The sequence below is a fragment of the Zosterops lateralis genome (genome assembly GCF_965231275.1).
Source record: "Zosterops lateralis genome assembly, chromosome: 26".
Lineage (NCBI taxonomy): Eukaryota > Metazoa > Chordata > Aves > Passeriformes > Zosteropidae > Zosterops > Zosterops lateralis.
In genome coordinates, this window is record NC_139786.1 from 877,312 (window position 1) to 895,169 (window position 17,858).

General features: G+C 44.3%; 1 protein-coding gene across 1 annotated transcript in view; it reads right to left on the bottom strand.

Moving 5' to 3' along the window:
- Positions 1 to 17,595, bottom strand: part of KDM5B (lysine demethylase 5B) — a 41,565-nt gene extending 23,970 nt beyond the window's left edge. The window contains exons 1-5 of the mRNA XM_083878469.1: positions 17,410 to 17,595; positions 5,606 to 5,683; positions 4,260 to 4,382; positions 3,196 to 3,366; positions 1,620 to 1,754 (exon numbers count right to left, since the gene is read on the bottom strand). Of these exons, the coding sequence (XP_083734595.1) occupies positions 1,620 to 1,754; positions 3,196 to 3,366; positions 4,260 to 4,382; positions 5,606 to 5,683; positions 17,410 to 17,547 (645 nt within the window). The 5' untranslated portion in view covers positions 17,548 to 17,595. The remainder of the gene's footprint in view (positions 1 to 1,619; positions 1,755 to 3,195; positions 3,367 to 4,259; positions 4,383 to 5,605; positions 5,684 to 17,409) is intronic.
- Between the last annotated feature and the right edge of the window lie 263 nt (positions 17,596 to 17,858).

Below are 17,858 nucleotides of genomic sequence, written 5' to 3' on the forward strand. Positions count from 1 at the left end.
TGCAGGAAACATCAAAATGAATTTAACACTCACAGTTTAAGACACTGACAAATAGTTGTGTATCTCATTAGAGCAAAAAAACTGACACCAAACATTATTCTTCTGCAACCAGGTCAGTGCAAACTCCAACTGCTTGGAGCTCCAATGTTGAATAAAATGGATTTAATCACCTTCTCTGACTGCACTGACACGAAGCAGCAAAATTCATATTAACAAATCTTAACTTTGGGAAATTATTGTCTTAAAACACTACAGCTCCTGGCTAAGTTAGCCAGTCCCCTTTGCTCAATTCAGCCTTAGTGCTGTAGGTTCCAGTTATGATCTTAATTACGGATTTTCTTTCCAAAAAAAATGAGATCTACAACATCAGTGGTGCTTGGGGCAAGAGCTGAGAGGGCAGCCTTATATTTTGGCTAAGGATGAGCAGTTGGTTTCCCTCAAAATGACAAAAATGTGCTCTCTCTGTCAGTGCCATCTGACACCACTGCCAGAGAAACAGCTGGAATTCTAATGTAGATTTGTCCTGCTGACAATTCTTAAGAGATCCATTAGAACAACTGTCCTTCAACCACAGGCAGACACTTCCAATGGAAAGTTTCAGCCCAAACCACTGAAGTTTATAAGCTCAGAATTATAAATCCACTTGTAACCAGGTATTTGAGTTGAAAAGCTTTAGAAACCCTTAATTGTACCTCATTAACCAAGCATAATTACAGGCAGCATTTGCAAGAGCTAAGCTGTACTATTAGTACTAATAAAGACCAAGAGCAGAACAATGGGAGTTAATAAGAGTCTGAAACAAACTGTGACCTTCCTAACTCATGATGTCACCACTAATCAGAGCCTCTCCTGGGAATATCCTCCCCTACTCTTCATCTGCTCAAACAAAAGAAATAGGAACACTCTGGGGACAGGATCATCAGGCTGGAAAGGCTGGAGCCAAAGTATTGCTGTTTTCCAGTAACAAAGGGGATACATGATCTCCTAGAATGTGTCTCCACACAAGATACTGAGATATAACCAGTACATTTCATGCTAATCCAAATAAATATCTTACAAACATGTAAGATTGTGCAAAAACACACATTGTTTCTTATAAACATGTAAGATTGTACAAAATACCATAAAAATGCTATACATTTTTTCCTTATATTGCATAGGTAAATTAACACAAATTGACAGACCTCAAGAGTGAAAAATTAATTGTAACAATGCTAAAGGTTGTAACCAAAACCTTCCCTGCTTTAATAACTGGCTTCAACTCATGAGTGACGTACAGAAACCCCCTGGTATAATTAAAGAATAAGTGTTGCTCAGTAACTGAGGAACAACAGATCATAGCTGCTTCATTCATTTCCAGGATTTTTTACAATCTAAAAGCCTCACAGTGAAAGCATAATCCTATTGCATTGTTATGGTTTAGGGCAAATTTAGGAGGAAATTTGGGCAGAGCCGCCCAGAATGCCAAACCTCAATGACACGCTCGGTAAAATATCATACAATTCTCAACTTTTATTCATGATTTATGCATTTATAAGTGTTGAGGCCCCCCTGGCAGAGTGCAGCAGCTGTCCCCACGCCCCCAGAGGAGGATGGGCTGGCAGGGAGGGCAGGCTCACCTCGGGGCTCAGGCGCTTGGCGCGGCGCGCGGGCGGGCAGCTCTCGGACGGCGGCACCGACTGGCGCTGCGGGATGTCGTGGGGCTTGTACTCCTTGTCCTTGGTGTCACTGCTCAGGTCTGGCTTCTGCAAGCACTAAACAGACAATTGATTACTGCATTTCTGCCTCCCCTCTGCTGTGTAGAACAATTTCCTGGCTCGTGGAAAGAACATAGGCATTAACTCCTGTGCTGAGTTAATAAGCAGCGTGTATGAAGATTTTTATCTTCAGCTCTGTTTTGTTCTTATCCTGTTTGCAAAAGACCCCTTTTTCTGAAGGGCCACCAGAATTTAGCTGTTCTTCACTGAGAGGTGATTGCCACTGCCTAAATAAAAAGTTTAATTCTAACTGCTCTGGACTCAGATCAAATTCTTTACTCATTTTGGCAGCTTTGTGTAAAGGCCTGTGTTGATTTCTGTACACAGAGATATTGCTTATAACAGGATTAGGGCATTTATTGCTTAAAAAAGGTCAGCACTCCTGTCTTTGAAAGATCAGCACGGAAAGAGCATTTCAAAGAAATAAAAATGGATGTTGGCAACTGCAACCAATTCTGGTTTTCCAAATAAATGACTCCTGCTCCAAAAGAACAGACCTATTCCTCATTAGAGATTATGTGGCCTCCTCCACTCTCAGTGAACCTGAATTTTGCTTTTAATGGCCAAATCAAAGATTGATGACTAGGAAGGATGAAGATTTAAGCTTGGAAAAAACCCCAAGTCACGCTGTTAACATCAAGAGAGCAGCCAGGAAGTTTTCTGCACCTTTTCCCCTTTAGTGAACGTGCCACACCTCCCTGGCTTGGCAAAGTCCTTCAGTCACTCCAGGAACAAGACACAGGCCAACAGCACTCGTGGCATAGAGATGGATTGTTGCCCTTGATTTTCTTGCTTTCAAGTGTTTGAATCTTTGCAGCCCGATTCTCACACTGCTTGATGTAAACTATATGTATTTTTAGAATTTATCTGTGTGTTTTGCATAGTTGTTCTCTGAGAGGAGAATTTGACTGATTGTCAGAGTGACCAATGAGGTCCATGAGGTTGTGACCTCCTTGGGCCAATCCTGGCCCTCTGTAAAAATTGTATATAAGTGATGGAGTCAGAGAAATAAAGAAGCTTTCCATGTTTGACCATTACTGCCTGCTGTCCTCTGTGAGGGTCCACACCCACATCACAATGTGTGACCCCTCTGAGTGAGGGGTGACAATGAAAATTCTTGGCCTTACACAAATCATTACAGGAATGTCCCTTATCACGAGGCTTCTTTAAACTGAAGAGAGAAATTACCCACAGACACTGTTCAAAGGAGGAGTCAGGAGTTACCTGGAGGAGTATTGCTAAAAACTTCACTTCTGATGAAAAGTTTGCCCGTGGCTGTCTGAACTGCTGACCATGGCATCTGTCACCTCCATGATACCCAGCATGAAATGTGGCTTCACAAACATCCCAGAAATCAAAAGAACCCTCCCAGAAATCAAAAGAACCCTCCCAGCCTGGCTGCTGCATTGACTGAGCAGTTGTTTCCAGCAGAGCTTACCAAGAGACTGGCTCCTGACTGGAAGAGGTTGTAGGGGTAGAGGATCCTCTCGTAGTGCGCGCGGATGTGCGAGCCCACGGCCTTGCCGGGAGCAAAGCCCATCCTCGTGGCTATCTTGGTCCATTTTCTCTCCTTGCAAACCACATCAAATCCTCCTTGTTCTGCGACTAGCTAAAAAAGTGAAAATAAAATGGTCACATATTTCATGGTAAAATTACTAAAATTACCAGCATGTGAGGAAAAAGGCAGGGCAACATCCCAACTGACATTTCAAACCACAAAAATATACATTTAAAAACCCATACGTGACATTGAAATTCTTTTAAGGCTGGAATATGTAACACACAACCTATTCAGGAATTACAAACCTGTTGAAATACTTTACAAAGAAGTCAGCACCTGTGTTCTGTGTGCAGACATTCAGCCTACTCTGAGAATTTATTTGGCTGCAATTTGTCACTTTGTATCCCAACACAATTTTCCAGCACAGGACACTCGGTTCTTTTCACTGTTACAAGTGCTATAAAATCAGCTCAAAATTCCCAATAAAAACTGCCCTAAACATAAAGAAAAGAGAAAGAACATTTCCTTTCAGAGAATCCCATCTCTTACTATCAGTATTCATCGACTTCTCCAGAAGTTTAACAAGTTTCAGCCTAAAAGTACCTGGATTTCTTTTCTTCCATATTTCTAATGGAAATTTTTTTTTTCTCTTCCTTTTGTCATTGTTCAGGAGCCTTCTCCATTTAAACCTAAGTTTATTCTTGACCAGTATACCCAAGCTCAATTTTAAAAAAGAGCTGTAAATTTAAGATGAACTCCTAGTTTTCTTATCATGGAAAACTTCCATGATAATGTATTACTTATTGTCTTTTCCTGATAATGTATTCTTACTCTTATTGTCCCATGAGCTTACAAGGGAATTTGTAATTCCTTTGTAAAAAAATTTTACTTTTTTCCAGCTTAGATATACCCCAAAACCTCCCCTGACCAGCTGTGATACCATCCCAGGAATTGAGGTAACACAGCAGATTTTCAAGATAGTTTTTCCATAATGGTCTTACTCTGTTAAGCTGAAATAAATCCAAGATCTTCCTCTCCACATGTGGAATTTTCAGTGTGCATCCTTGGAGCTCCCAAAACTTGGCGATCTGGTCCAGAAAATTCAGCTTTACACGAGTTTGGGCCTGAAACCAACCAATGAAACAAGTCAGCTGCATGGTGAAAGCAGATGTGGGTTTTGTGTGAGCTTTACAGCACTGCAGCCACAGCTGCTTGCTCAGCTTTGTCCTCTGCAAGAGTCATTTTCCATTTTTCCCTCTCATCAGTTGAAGAAAAATAAATTGATGGCATCTGTATCTTTCCTTGAGTCACTTTTTGTTACCTTTTACTGCACTGAGAAAAGTATTTCAGAGAACAACCAAACAGGAAGTTACTACTGCTAAATACTCTCTAAACCAGCTGCATCATCAGGATTTATATTTACTACATTAATTATTGCAAATAGTTTATTACTATTTGGTTTATTTGCAATAATTAGTAATTTTTTCAAAAAATAATTTTAAAAGGTTTTTTTTTTTTTCTATTATCCCTTCTCAAAAGAGGCAGGGAAAGCCTGGCTGGTTGCACAGCAATGACCCCAGTAAAATCATTGCACTGTTGCCATGTAAGAGCAGTAACTTAAATTTTGACATCTTTTATTTTCAGCACATTTTCTTCTAATCTTAAGGTGAAAACTGGCCATGTCTGTACAGATTAGCTTGTCTGCAAACTCCAGGGAGCTCTGAACAGCTTGTGATCACACAAATTCCTCTCTTAGAATTCCAAGCCACCATCTGAGCCCTTCCCCAGCACTTCACACAACCAGGTGAAGGCTTTAAAAACCAAGAACCAGGAGAATAAAATAAATTAATGCACCATCATCCCGAATTCTACCAGCACTGAGCCAACCAGGACTCCTCACACTCCCCTTTAGTGTCAATTCATTGAAGCACTGAATGGAAGTGCTTGTGAACAGCAAATTTCCACAAACTGAATCCAGATTTTGCAATTGTTTCCTCCAAAAGGCTGGCTATTTTTAAAGCACTCCAAGTGTTTCATCTCTTTTCCTTTTGAAAGATGCTGTGTGAGTGCAAAACACAGACACAGATCTATGGTCCTGGACAGTTTAACTACTTAGGAGCACATGTGTGGAAAAGGCCTAAATTATGTTCCTTTAATGAGCATTAAAATCACTTTTATGCCTGGAATGTTTCTAACTAGGTTCTAAAACAGATGAATTTCCCTGCTAATTAAAAATTGCTGTTCAGGGTCCAGAGTGCTGTCAGCTCATGGCCAGCTCTGACACCACCTCCCCAAAAACACACAGACACATTTGGGAGCAGAAATATTGCTCAGTTTTGCAGTTTACCTCCAGCTCATTGAGCCTCTGGATCCTGGGGGTGAAGTGGAGCTTGTCGACATCACAGGCAAACGGAGGCTGCCAGTCCTGCAAAACAGAAGGGTCCCATCAAAAGAGCAGGAAAAGGAAAGGAGTTTCTGGGACAGTGAAAAGCCAGGGGAGGATGGAGCATGGAGAGGCCTCCAGAGCCTCCTCAGCCCCACCAGAACATGAACTTGGTGTGGAGGGGGCTCAGTCACCCCCTGGCCTGGGACTGAGCTGAGACCCAAATCTCCTCACCAGGAATGAGTCTGGAGAGCAGGAAAGGTGAGAAATTGGTGAGAAATGTCCAGTGAGGGCCACTGTCTGCCCCTTAGAACTTCACTGTGCCTCAAAAATAGATAATGGAACCACAAAATTGATTACATGTTGGAACTGAAGACTGTCCTCCACTGGGAGCCTCCACAGAATCATGGAATCCTAAAAGCTGGAAAAGTCCTCCAAGATCACTGAGTCCAACTTTTAACCCACCACTAACCCATGTCCCCAGTGCCACATCCACACATCCTTCAAGCACTTCCAGGGATGGTGACTCCACCACTGCCCTGGGCAACCTGCAAACATTCAGGAAGAGCTGGAATATGACCAATTAAAAAAAAAAAAAAAGATTATTATTATTTTGATAAAATGCCTGCAACCTAAGTGTTATTTATAAACACAACTATAAAGCTGTTTTATCTTTTAGATCTCTGCACACGCTTGGTTTGGCAATACACAACTTCCCAAAACCAAATTAGATTTGATTTAAACTCGACAGGAATTTATTACATATAAAGTTATCTTATTATCACTAATTACAGAATGAAGATAATGCACAAGTGAGCTACTGACAGTGGAGTAAGGCAGAGCTTTGCTTCAGGAAAAAGAAAATATTTCTTTGGAATGGGGTGACTGAGGCAACTGAAGTCAGACTGGCATCATAAACACAGTATTTTTTATTTTAGATTCACAGAGAATATGAAAACTGGAGTTAAAACCAACCATACAAATCATGAGCAAGATTCACCAAGAGCATGGAGAGGCTGAAGTGCAAAGAGGGACACAAATCCAGACATTTTACCAAGCTTGCATTGACTAATCCAGACCTCAAAATTGGTAATAGAAGTTTTCTGGTCCTGCAAGGCACTTGCAGAACATCACAACTTGACAATGCCAGTTAAAATTAACATTTGAATTAAAAGTTAGACAATGGTAGGGGGTCAGGATGACAAATTATCCAGAGAATACCCCATCCTTGACCAGTGGGACACATTTCTTGATTATTCTCCTGCTTTTAACCACAAGACTGCCTGGTGCCCAAAGACATGTTCTTGAGAAACTGGGTAACACTAACCCTTCTTTGACTGCCCATTCCCTGTGCCAGAAAACCAAATTGCAATGAAACCATCAAGTCTGAGGAAGAGAACAGACATTCTTTTCTAATATCCTGTTGTCTGATTAATCATTTAGGGGCCCTTAAGCTGAAAGATGAGAAACACAAGTGGGAACAGTTGGGCAGGATTTGAAGTATTGTACTTCAACAGGACAAATCTCACTCTTGAGCTGAACCAACTGGTTACATCAGTAGTCACAACTCCAGAGTACCAGAGACAGGAGGGGACACAGTGCTGATGACACACAGGACCCTTGAGACACTGGGGACTGAAATAAACTGCCCAAGGAAGGACTGTAGGGAGCCTTGCTTAGGCTGAGAGTAAATGAAACCAAGAGGGTTGTGCTGCCTCTGGCTTTGCTCAGCAGTGAGCCAAGGCTGTCCCTGGGGTGGATTGTGCATTACCCCAAACTTGATCCTCCAATAAGGCTCTGCAGGGGACAAGAACCAGGAATAAGATGAAAAGGGGCAAGAATTCAGCTCACATAGGTAATGATGCCATCTCTGACACAGTCAGCAGTCCAGGCTGTGTTTCAGGGCCACCACCTGCAGTGACTGCACTGGCACCATGTCAGGGAAGCCAAGGAAGGAAGGGACAGCACAGGAGACTCTTCTGGTCTGGCCACATCTGCTGGCACAGGCTGCTGCTCTGGGCAGAGCCCAAAGGAAAGGCTGCATCCAACAGGAGGAACAGGATCCCCACCTGCTCCTACAGGCTCTGGCTCATGCTCAGACTAATGAAATCCAGCTCCAAGGGCAGACACAGACCAAATCCATGTCAGACAGCACAGGGCAGACTAGTCCCCTCTGCTTGTGGAAGCAAATGAGGAAGTTTATGTGCATAATCTTACAGAAATGCCTCGTTCACAGCACGGCACCCAAAACATCCTGCTCCAGAATGAGCTGATTATCTCCATGATCTTCATGTGTCTATTTATTAGTGACTGGTGCATGGCTGGAGACAGTCTTTCCTGTTTGGCCAGAGACACTGGCTCTGGCAAAGCACCAGCCACAAACTGTGTTGGGAGAGTAACCTGACTCCAGACAACAGCAGCTGCTGTGACAGGCATTTCCTACACCTGCACTTTGGAAGTTTACCAGTGACTGAATGACCAACACACGCCTTGGTGGCACCTCAGCTGCTCCTCAAAGATAAGCTTTGGGAGCTCCATTTATTCAACACTATCAGAAGCTGACTTTTCAGCTCATCAGGGAGATGGGTTCACCAGCCAGAATCAAACATTTAAGAAGTGAAACATTGAAAGTGTTTCACTTTTAGAAAGGAGAAACTCATTGCAAGAGCTTCTGCTGGGTGATGGGAAATTGGCCTAATGAGAGGCTACACTGGGTTGAAGCTCCTGAGGTTTTTTAAGGAGGTACCACAGGATACGCTGAGTTGGAAGGGACCCATCAGGATTGTCAAGTCCACCTCCTGGCCTTGTGCAGGGCACACCAACAGTCCTGCCCTGTGCTGGGAGTGTTGTTCAAACACTTATTGAACTCAAACAGGCTCAGAGCTGTCACCATTCCCTGGGGAGCCTGTTCAGTGCCCCAGCACCTCTGGGGAAAGAACCTTTCCTGATATCCAACCTAAACATCTCCCAGCTCAGCTCCAGCCTTTCCCATGAGTCCTGTCACTTGTCATGAGAGGGAACAGATCAGTGCCTGTCTCTGCTGCCCCTTATTGAGGACATTGAAGACCCCAGTGAGTCTCCCCTCAGTCTCCTCTGGGCTGAACAAACCAAGTGACCTCATGAGGCTTCCCCTCCACACCCTTCACCATCTCCTCAGGATGCTCTCCAATGCCTTAATGTCTTTTTGATATTTTTATATTTTATTATTTATTATTTTATATTTTTATATTTTTATATTGTAGCGCTCAAAACTGCACCAAGGACTTGAGGTGAGGCTGCAGGAGTGCAGGTAGAGCTGATAGAAATGAATATATATATATTATATATATTATAAATAAATGTATATCTAATATATGACATTAGATTATTAGAAAACCCCTCCTGGCTTTACAAACACACTGTAGCACATCCCACTGAGCACAGGCTGTGTCAGATAACACTGTTCCAGACCCACAGCCGTTCACCATCTGGAGAAATGACAGCAGGTATAGAATACAGTCCATCCTGACTGTCACTGAGTCACTTTAAAGTCACAACAAGTTTATTTTGGAGCATCCAAACTACTCAAAGTTGATATAACCAGTAAAGATAAATACTATCTTCCTCTATTCAAGTTCCTCAAGTCCTAAAGAAGATATTTTCAACCCTTTTTTTAGTAAGTATTATTGACTCAACAAAAATCTTGGACACATTCTGAAGCACGAGTTACCAAGCCAAAAGCAATGCTCACTTGCAGGGCCATGAAAAGACATTTCTGGGTGACAGAAATGCCTTTATGCACTTGGAAAGGCAGCAGCACCACGAGAGGGAGCTTTGTTGTGCAGGATTCACTTGCCAAGCTGCTGAGCCACATAAGCAGCTTTGCTGGGGAACAGACCAGCCCCCACCCCCAGCTCTCCAGGCCCTCTTCCCTAAAGCTGGGAAATAGTAAGACTTTTCCTCAAAGGAACTGGCTTAATTTTTCCTGTTTTAAAAAATGAATTTTAAAAAAAAAGTTTAAGTTCAGTTTTGAGTGTCTTCAACCAGCCACGCTGAGCATTAAGTATGAACAGAAAGCAAGAAAACATCAATTTCCTAAAAACTCAGGACTGTTCATCTGAAATGCCTCTATTGTGTTCTGTTGTCTGTCTCTGACTGTTATAAACCTGCCAGGGACAAACAAAATCCTGTACCCCATCTTAGCCTGCAATTCTTATAAATCTGTCATCAAATCCAGACAAAAATGAGACTGATTTCCAATTTCCAAACTCCCCTATAAACTGGAGGGGCAGATCCAGCCATGCAGAAGGCAGGTCTAAGGATCACATTAATATTTCAGGCAGTAATGCGAGCTAGGAATGGTCAGCAGAATTCTTTCTGTGATATTATGGATATTCCATATTCCAGCTCCCAGCTGAGCTGTTGCAGGGATGTCAGAGCATTTCAGCTGCCAGACCTGCACCTCACCCAAACTCACCAATTAAACTGTAACCACCCCCACCCGAATGAATTCAAGTGAACAAGAATTACCACTGTCCCTGCAAGCTGTTCTACGAGTTAGTTGGCTTCAGCTTTTCTTCCTCCCTTATCCTCACGTCCTTTATAACCAAATCCCTTGTCTGCTGCCTGCCAAAGCAGCTATTCCTGAATCCTTCCCAGAAGAAATGTTTCAAGACGTTTTTCAATAAACAAATACCTTTTTTCCTTCTCTTTACAGAACCAGCTTTCCAGTCATGCAAATAAAAGGTTTTTATTTTTTTTCCTTGGGCTTTTTTTCTGAAGTCTCTCAGATTTTTTCAACATCTTTTGAAAACTGCAAGTAGCGTTTTCCTTGCAGTCTCTCCCATGTCAGACACATAAAAAAAAAAAGACAACCCTTTCATTATTTTGCTAGACAGCAGTTCATAGTAAGATCCAAAGGAATATCTTAGCAATTCTTGCCAGAGAAACACATTCATTCAGAGAACTGCAGCAATTCCCCCTTTCCTGGGATGCCCACCCTGTGAGCCTGACCTACATCCTTTGTTCCCACATCCCTGATCTCGCCTTGCCAAAGGTGTTCCATGATTTCCTCCGAGAGGAAAGGGAGCACACTCAGTGACTCAGGAGCTCCCTTTCCATCTCCTGCTTTTATGAGCATTAAAAGCAGGCTGGGAGCTCAGATGGCAGGATCCACACAAAGCCATTACGGGGCGGCAGTGGGTCAGCCACAAAGCTCCTCTAACGGGAACTAATCCCTCTGTGACCCTCTTAAAGGCTGGCAGGAGTTGGGAGCTCCAATCACCAGCTAACCCAGTTTGTGATGGGCAGTTCTTCCTTGCTCCTTATGAATGGAGGAGATTTTTCTATCAACCCTCCCCTGAAATCCTCCTTGACAGGGAGGGATCCTGGGTGCACTAATCCACCTTGTGCACAGAACTCTCCAAAAAGAAACCTGGTGGAATAATTCATATTTCAGAGAAAATTGGGCTGGTTTGTATTGCAGACTAGTGAGGGAGAATAGACATAGAACTCTCCAAAGAGAAACATGGTGGAGGATTTCTTATTTAAAACAAAATTGGGCTGGTTTGTATTGCAGGCATGGGAGAACAGACACAGGACTCTCCAAAAAGAAATCTGGTGGAATATTCCTTATTTGAGGCAAAATTGGGCTGGTTTGTATTGCAGAGTAGCAAGGGAGAACAGACACAGAACTCTCAAAAAAGAAACCTGATGGAGGATTTCTTATTTAAAACAAAATTGGGCTGGTTTGTATTGCAGAATAGCAAGGGAGAATAGACACAGAACTCTCCAAAAAGAAACCTGGTGGAATATTTCTTATTTGAGAAAAAAAATTGGGCTGGTTTGTATTTCAGGCAAGGGAGAACAGACACAGAACTCTCCAAAGAGAAACATGGTGGAGTAATTCTTATTTGAGTAATTCTTATTTGAATAATTCTTATTTGTCCTAATGGATCCATGGCATGGTTTGTTTCCATCCACTGGCAGCTTTAATTTTAATTCTGGGCAAGGGAGCCATGTTGAGTTTTAAACTCCATTTCCATAAACTATCTTAAACAAAAAGCTACAGAAATTCTATCTATATTATTTTTGTTCCATATGGAAAGTTTTGGACTAAACTGTTTCACCTTAAATTTTCAATGAGGTGAAGAGGGCGTGTTGAAAATCCCTCACTGAAAGAAAGTGAGGCAAGGAGAGGAAATTCTCATTGTCTTTTAAGCTCAGCCCAATGTTTCAGTGTTTCTGAAGGGCAGAAATCACCCATGGTGACCACAGCAGCCCTGTGCATGGCCACTGCCATTAGTAAAATAAATAATACACTAAAAATAATTACTCTTTTGCATATTTTCTTGCTAATTAGAGATCAGAAAATAACCTATTCTGAATTTACCTAATTCCATAACATGACCCCTGTGATGAATGTGACTCCATTTAAAGCCAACTTTTCCTAATGACCTTTGGTAGCTGATCTATTTTTCTTTACATCAATTGAGGAACAGGAACATCAACACTAAAATCTCTCTTGCCCTCCCAAAACCTCATTTATTCTTGATCCCAAAATTCCCAAAAGTGGCAGATCCACTACTTTATATCCTTCATTCTCCCCACTGCTCCTCTCTCAGTCAGAAATGCCCAGTTTGTTTCCTGGGCCTGTCCCTGCTCAGGCTCAGCTCACCAGGACTCTCAGATGGGGCAGCACCTTTGGTTTCTCCCACTGAAGGTCATTTATGTGTTGTAATTGAGTTATCTCTGTGTTTACTGTTTGATAAAATCAACTCACTGAGCCCCTGTGTATTATCAAACCTGAAGGATCATCACTGGCAGCTTCCTGGTTTAGACAAAGTATCACAATTCTCTGCTTTAATTCCTGCTTTAGTGGTGGTTTGTTTTACAGCTCCAGGACCAGATTGCCAGAACTCTCAGTCAAGTTGCTCCAAAACTGAATTGGTTTTTTGATTTGTGTTTTCTTTTTCTCCATAAAAATGAAAATAAATCGAGTAACCAGGAGAATGAAAAGCCTAAACAGACCTTAAGAGGTTTCAACAATATTTAAATCAATGTTGCTCCTCAGAATATGTCCCTGGAGGAGCAGGTCCAGTTCTCCAAGCCCTGAGACTTTGGGTTTCACCACTCAGGCTCTGCTGAGGTTAAATATTTTAAAATTCATTATTATCTCATGTGCCAAACTTTTCTGATGCTTCTCTGTGCCCTCTTCAGTTGTCAAATCTTTTTTAAAGCCCTCCAATGAGTGTGGGGATCCTGAATACAGAATTTCCTACTCTCGTGCTACCAAAGAGGTAAAATTTATCACTGAGAAACTCCAGAGCTGCACACACTGGCTGATCCAGAGCTCCATCCCACCATTACCCTGCTTTCCACAGTTATTTTTCTACACTCCTTCCTCCTCTAAGATGTTCTCTGCTCCTTTGTTCCAAAGGTAAACCTCCTCATTGAGTCCTACTTAAGTGATTAGTGTTTCATAATATCCATTGTTTATTGGGCAATTGGGATCCCTGTAAAACAACCACCACAACCCCACTCAGAATCACAGCTTTTGCTCTTCTAGACTTGCAATAAAAATTACATACCCTTGGCTTGAGGTTGTGAGACCATTAGAGAGGGTTCCTTCATTACAAAACACTCATTAGTAGTTGAAATAATTTGGGATTTGGTGTATTAATTTTGCACAATAGTAATTCTCACAATTAGAACGCTGAACACAAGTAATTTCTAGATCTCAGACAACACAACTGACTTATCCAAATACATGGTCTCATGGTAAAAAATAAAACTAATTTGACCACAGCAGTGTTCATACAATTGTATTCCATATTCTCACTTTCCAAGTTTCTATCTGGGATTATTCCAGACATTTTTCCACTCTGGGGCTAGAGGGGCTCAACTCTTGCACCCACAAAGAACTTAAACCATTAAGGAAATTAATTCCCCCTGTTCTCAAGTCCACCAGCATTCCAGGACTTACTGAAAACTGACAGTCAATAACTTTGATAACTCCAGTGTCAACTCCTTCAAAATTCCAGCTCTGCTCATACAGACTTTCTAACCTTTAAGTGCTTGGTTTAAGTTACTTGGAAGTCTTAATGGTACTTCTCCATATTCACATTATTTAGAGCAATGAAATTTAGCCTGGATGGTCTCAATTTTCATGTTTGACCTTGAGAAAGTTACGATGTTTCTGGTACATTGTATAATTTGTATTTTGAAACGCATTTATATGGTAAGTGAGGCTTAAGTAATCATTATTTACTATTTCTTCACAGCAGCAAATCAACAAAGTGAAGGAAGAGTTTGTCTTCAAGAAAGGCTTGGAGGATTTGATACCTGTTGATGACTGTTGGCTCTTGGAGCTAAACTTCACATTTTTTACTGTTTCCTTCCATTATAAACTCAATTCTCAAGCAATTAATTCTTCATTTGACCCCCTAAATGCCCCCATTGATTTGCAGAGCTATCAGAAGCTTCTAGAACACGACGTGCCAAGTTTTTGAGTAAACTTAAGTTTATTCTGAACTACCAGAAACTGCTCAAATGAAGAAATCCAAATAAAAGGTGGTTCTGGCTCATAGAACAAAAATCTAAGCACAAAATGGCACCTGATGAACTGCAAGCAAGTTGTTCCCACCCACTTTCCTGCATCCAGCTGCTCCTTCCCCCATAGATCCGCAACAAACTCAAATTTAAATCTTTACTTTATGCAGCTCATTAACCACCAGGAACAACCACCACCCTGAGCCCTTTGCTGCCAGTGGGACTCTACTCATGCCCTAAAATGCCACAGAGAGCAGTGCCAGGGAGCTGCTTATTGCTGCACCCTCCAGCAGCCCCTGCAGCAGCTCAGTATCCACAAATAACAGCAAAACTTGTCACCAGTGATGGTTGGAACAAACCAAACTGGAAGGAAGGGGAAGAAAACTCATTTTGGGTGCTCAGCTGGAAACTGCTGTGCAGAAATGGCACCTCTTGATATAGTCCTGGAGTTTTCTTTCATCTTGTGAGCGTGCAGTGATGATCCAGAATTCTGTCTTCAACTCAGAATCCTCTGTCCTCCACTCTCAGAATCCTCTGTCCTCCACTCTCAGAATCCTCTGTCCTCCACTCTCAGAATCCTCTGTCCTCCACTCTCAGAATCCTCTGTCCTCCACTCTCAGAATCCTCTGTCTTCCCCCCAGGAGTCTTCTGCTCATCAGTTACCCCATACCAAACAGGTCACTGTCCTCCAAAGCCACCACAGGTGTGGTTTTCTCTGGGCCCACCTGGTTTCCCAGCTAATGCCAGTAGAAAGGGACCAGAGAAATCCTTGCTGCAGTCCTTCAGAGCCCAGAAAACTCTCCTGTGCATGTTCCAGTGCATCAAAGAGCATCAAATCCATCTCTGGAGCAAGGACTTGTCTGTGAGCAAATGGTGAAGCTACAGCTGGGCATCACAACATTATCCCTGCTGCTGCTCACAGACAGAAAATCCAACTGCTGAGAACCACACGGCAGAGTTTAAGCTAAAATAACACCAGCCCAATCACTGAATTTTCAATTCCTCTCCAGGCAGAGCTCCTGGCAGCTCTGGTGCTGCCTACCTGCTCCCCGGCACGTAACCAGGCTGTGCAGAGCTTCCCTGGGCTGCAGGAGATTCCAAACCTCAGCCAGCACCAAACCAGGCACCCAGCTGGAAAACACACACACAGAGCTGTGCAAAGGCAGCTCAGCCTTTAGCTGACAGCGTTACAGACCCCTCGGTTACACCAAAAAAGAACAATAAGTGAATATTCGCTGCGGCTCCTGAGCGCAGGGGGAAGGCCAGGAACTACGTCAACTTAAAAGGCTTTTTCTGGTGGCTTTGGAAGAGCTCCCTCTATGCTCCAGGCCGCTGAAGCAAACACGCACTTCACAAAGTCATCCCCAGGCTTTATCCAGGGCAGATAAAGCCATGGGAGCTCAGCTCTCCCAAAGCCAAACTCCACAGAAATGCCCCTGCTCAGCCTTCAGCAGCTCCAAACTATTTTTATTTTTATTTTCATCCTGCTTCTAAATATGCTCCAAGAGCTGATCACACAGCACAACACCTGGTGTAGTATCTGGTACAATACCTGCCCCTTCAGGAAGATGAGAGAGGCTGAAAAATGCAGCTGCAATAAGTAATTCAGTCCTTTGAAGGGCTGTTGATTTATGATCTCCGACAGATAAGATGCTACAAGCAGTTTTTCTGATAAGGTTTTGGCTTTTTAACACAAGCCGCCAAGAAAGATGGGATTTTCTTAGATGAGATGTTTCTAAAGCAAATAAAAAGATACCCCCCCTCAAAAATAAAAATTAAAAAAATGAACAACCTCCCCACCCCCCAAAGAAACCCAACCGAACAAAAAAACCAGTTCTGGCCACAGTCACTGAAACACTGTTGGCAACTTAAAACCCCAAAAACATCCACTAATAAATACTACAGAACTTCAGTGGTTATTCTGTAACTAAAACCATCTTACCCCTTTAACTCCGAGCATCTGGCTGCCCTGCATGAAAAGAAGCCTTGGACATTCTACCAGGACACAAATTCAAGAGTTGATCTTCACACAGAAATAGGAGAGGGGGGAGAGAGCTGAAACCTTCCTTCCTCCCCAGCAAAATTCACATTATTCACCCTGCCACAAACATTTCTGCCACCTCAGACACCAACTCAGCAAGTTGCTGCTGTTTTAATTCAGGAGGAAAAAAAGGACGGACACGACAGGAGTCCCAGCAACGAGCAAAACACAAAAGTAGAGGAGTGTGTGTGTGTTTCTGAACGGGATTTCTTTGTAGTCAAAGTCTCCCTGACAAAAGTTCAGTGCACAGAACTGTTCTGTCAGGTTTTTCCCCTTTCTGGAGGAGATGTAAACTCGATCAATGCCTGTTCAACATTGGAGTTGTTGCCTTAACCCGGCTGCAGCACCCCAGGGCTTGCAGCAGGCGCCACTGAGGGGAACAGCAACCCACCCAAAGCAGAGATCATTCACACATTGTTTAATTCCATTTTTCACTCCGAGAAGCCCCTCTCCTCACCGGTGTGAGTGTTCAGACCTTTAAGCAAACTAACAATTCCCACTACAACAAAACTTATGGTTCTAAGCTCGCCACGGCATTTCTCAGTAAATTGAGCCGCCAACAAGGGGGAAATGAGAATTCACACCCTAATTTTGATCTCTCTACACCATCGCTGGAGATGATGATGATGATGATGATGATGAAGAAGACGAAGGCTTCACCACTTCTCCCCACTGTGGATCGCATTCTAAAATGGTGGCCATGTCTGCCTGGGCTTCATCTCGCAGAGCCACCAGCCCCAACTCACGGCTGCGGGAGTTTGTTCTCATCCAACTTGAGAAAACACTTTCCCTGCGCTCAAAGTGCGCCCAGAGCGGGGAGGGCTCGGCGGGGGCGGCGGGAGCGGCTCCCCCGGCCCTGCACGGCCACAAACACGGCCACAAACACGGCCACAATGCCAACATGGAGGGCAGCACCCCCAGTACCTCCTCCGGGGCCGCTCCGGCCTCCACACAAACCCCGGCACCGCGGGGAGAGAGATCGGGCCTGGCCCCCGCCGCCTCCGCTCCCTCCAGGAGACTCCCCGGACACTCGGGAGCCGCTTGGCCTGGGGGGAGGAACCCTGGGCTCCCTGGGGTGTGCTCAGCCCGGCGCGGGGGGAGTTGTGAGGGGCGGCCCCGGGTGGGCTGAGCGGGCCGGGCCGGGCCGGGCCGGGCCCCACACAAAGGCCGCTCCCGGCGGCGCCATGCGGGCACTCACCGGCGGCGGCCGCACCTTGCAGATGCCGGTCTGCTCGGCGATGGGCCGGATCTTGTGGATGAAGGCGAAAGGGTCGGCGAACTCCTCCCAGCTGGGCTCGAAGACGGGGCACTCGGGCGGGGGCAGGAACTCGGCCATGGCCCGGCCGGGGCGGCCGCTCGGCTCCGCTCCGCGCTCAGAACAATCTCCACGGGAGCCGCCGCGCTCCGTGCGCGTCCGCGGGGGGGCCGCGGATGGGAAAAGAGTCCGCCCGGGCCGGGCAGGGCAGGCCAGGGGAGAGGAGGGGAGGGGGCGCGGCTGCCCCGCCCCGCCCGAGCCTTTGTGCGGGGGCGCGGGGCTGGACCGGGGAGGGCCCGTTCGGGGCTCTGTGTGTGTTTGTGGTGGGGGGGAAAAAGAGGCAGCGGCAGCTATTCTAGAGCGCGGCCTGCCCCGCGCGGTGCCGCTCCTAC